Consider the following 971-nt stretch of genomic DNA (forward strand, 5'->3'; position numbering starts at 1 on the left):
GGGGCTAGGTGGCTAATTTTTATACCGAGCCTAACAAATTACACGTGTACTCATGAACTCGGCTCGTTTAACTTGGTCTATAAATGATCTTAAAATAAAGCTTGGGTCGACTCATTATTCTTCGAGTTCGAGTCGATTCGAGCCGAGTCACGAGCTACTCGTTTAGCTTGCGAGCTTCGAGCTTTTTTCCAGCCCTACTCACCGCCAACTTAAATAGTGGGTGTGTGAAGTCAATGCCGTGGAGCCAGCGGCAGATTCTCGAAGGCCGCTCAAGTGGTCTCGCATGCCCATCATCTTTGATGAAGAGGACCACCTTGACCGCACCACTGCGGTAGGGTGCTTACCATTGTTGGTCTCACCAACAATCCACAACCTCAAAGTCACAAAGATGGTTGATGGCAGGGCCGGGTTGAATCTGATTTCTCCAAAGGTCATCAACAAACTCCAGATAGCAGAGGAAGAGCTCAAGGTCACGGGCACGTTTCAAGGAATCAACCCAGGCAGGAGTCGTCCTAAGGGGAAGATCACGTTGCTGGTGACATTCAGGGGAGAGTTGAATCACCGGACAAAGAAGATCGTTTTTGATGTGGTCGACCTCCCCCTGCCATACAATGGAATTCTTGGTCGCCTAGCTCTGGCCAAATTCATGGTGGCATCCCACTATGCCTACAACACCTTGAAGATGCCAGGGCCGATAGGCGTCATTTCCATTCCGTCAGATGAGAAGGATGCAATTATCTGCATGGACAAGATGTACTAGGAGGTAGTCACGGTAGAGGCCGCTGAAGCTACTGTTCCTGCCAAGGAAAGTAAAGGAAAGAAGAAAGCCAACAGGGACAACAGCAAGGAATCCGGGAAGCGTAGCTGTTTGGAGTATGCTGCGCATGTCGATGACTTGCCGGAGAGTTCCAATAGCAAGAAGCCCAAGGTTGCTGCACCCGCTGTGAAAAAGGTCCCGACAGGGCTGGCTG

General features: G+C 50.3%; 1 protein-coding gene across 1 annotated transcript; it reads left to right on the top strand.

Annotated features, from left to right (window-relative positions):
• The first annotated feature begins 283 nt into the window (after nt 1-283).
• Nucleotides 284-760, top strand: LOC147970940 (uncharacterized). The gene has a single exon (XM_087523733.1). The coding sequence runs from the start codon at nt 284-286 to the stop codon at nt 758-760; it is 477 nt and encodes a 158-aa protein (XP_087379859.1).
• Nucleotides 761-971: the final 211 nt, after the last annotated feature.

Source organism: Triticum urartu, chromosome 5A (genome assembly GCF_056163025.1).
Source record: "Triticum urartu cultivar PI428250 chromosome 5A, HENAU_Tu73, whole genome shotgun sequence".
NCBI classification, from domain to species: domain Eukaryota; kingdom Viridiplantae; phylum Streptophyta; class Magnoliopsida; order Poales; family Poaceae; genus Triticum; species Triticum urartu.

What these genes read in the sequence shown, in the direction of transcription:
- LOC147970940 (XM_087523733.1), top strand. Translation starts at nt 284, where the DNA reads ATGCCCATCATCTTTGATGAAGAGGACCACCTTGACCGCACCACTGCG.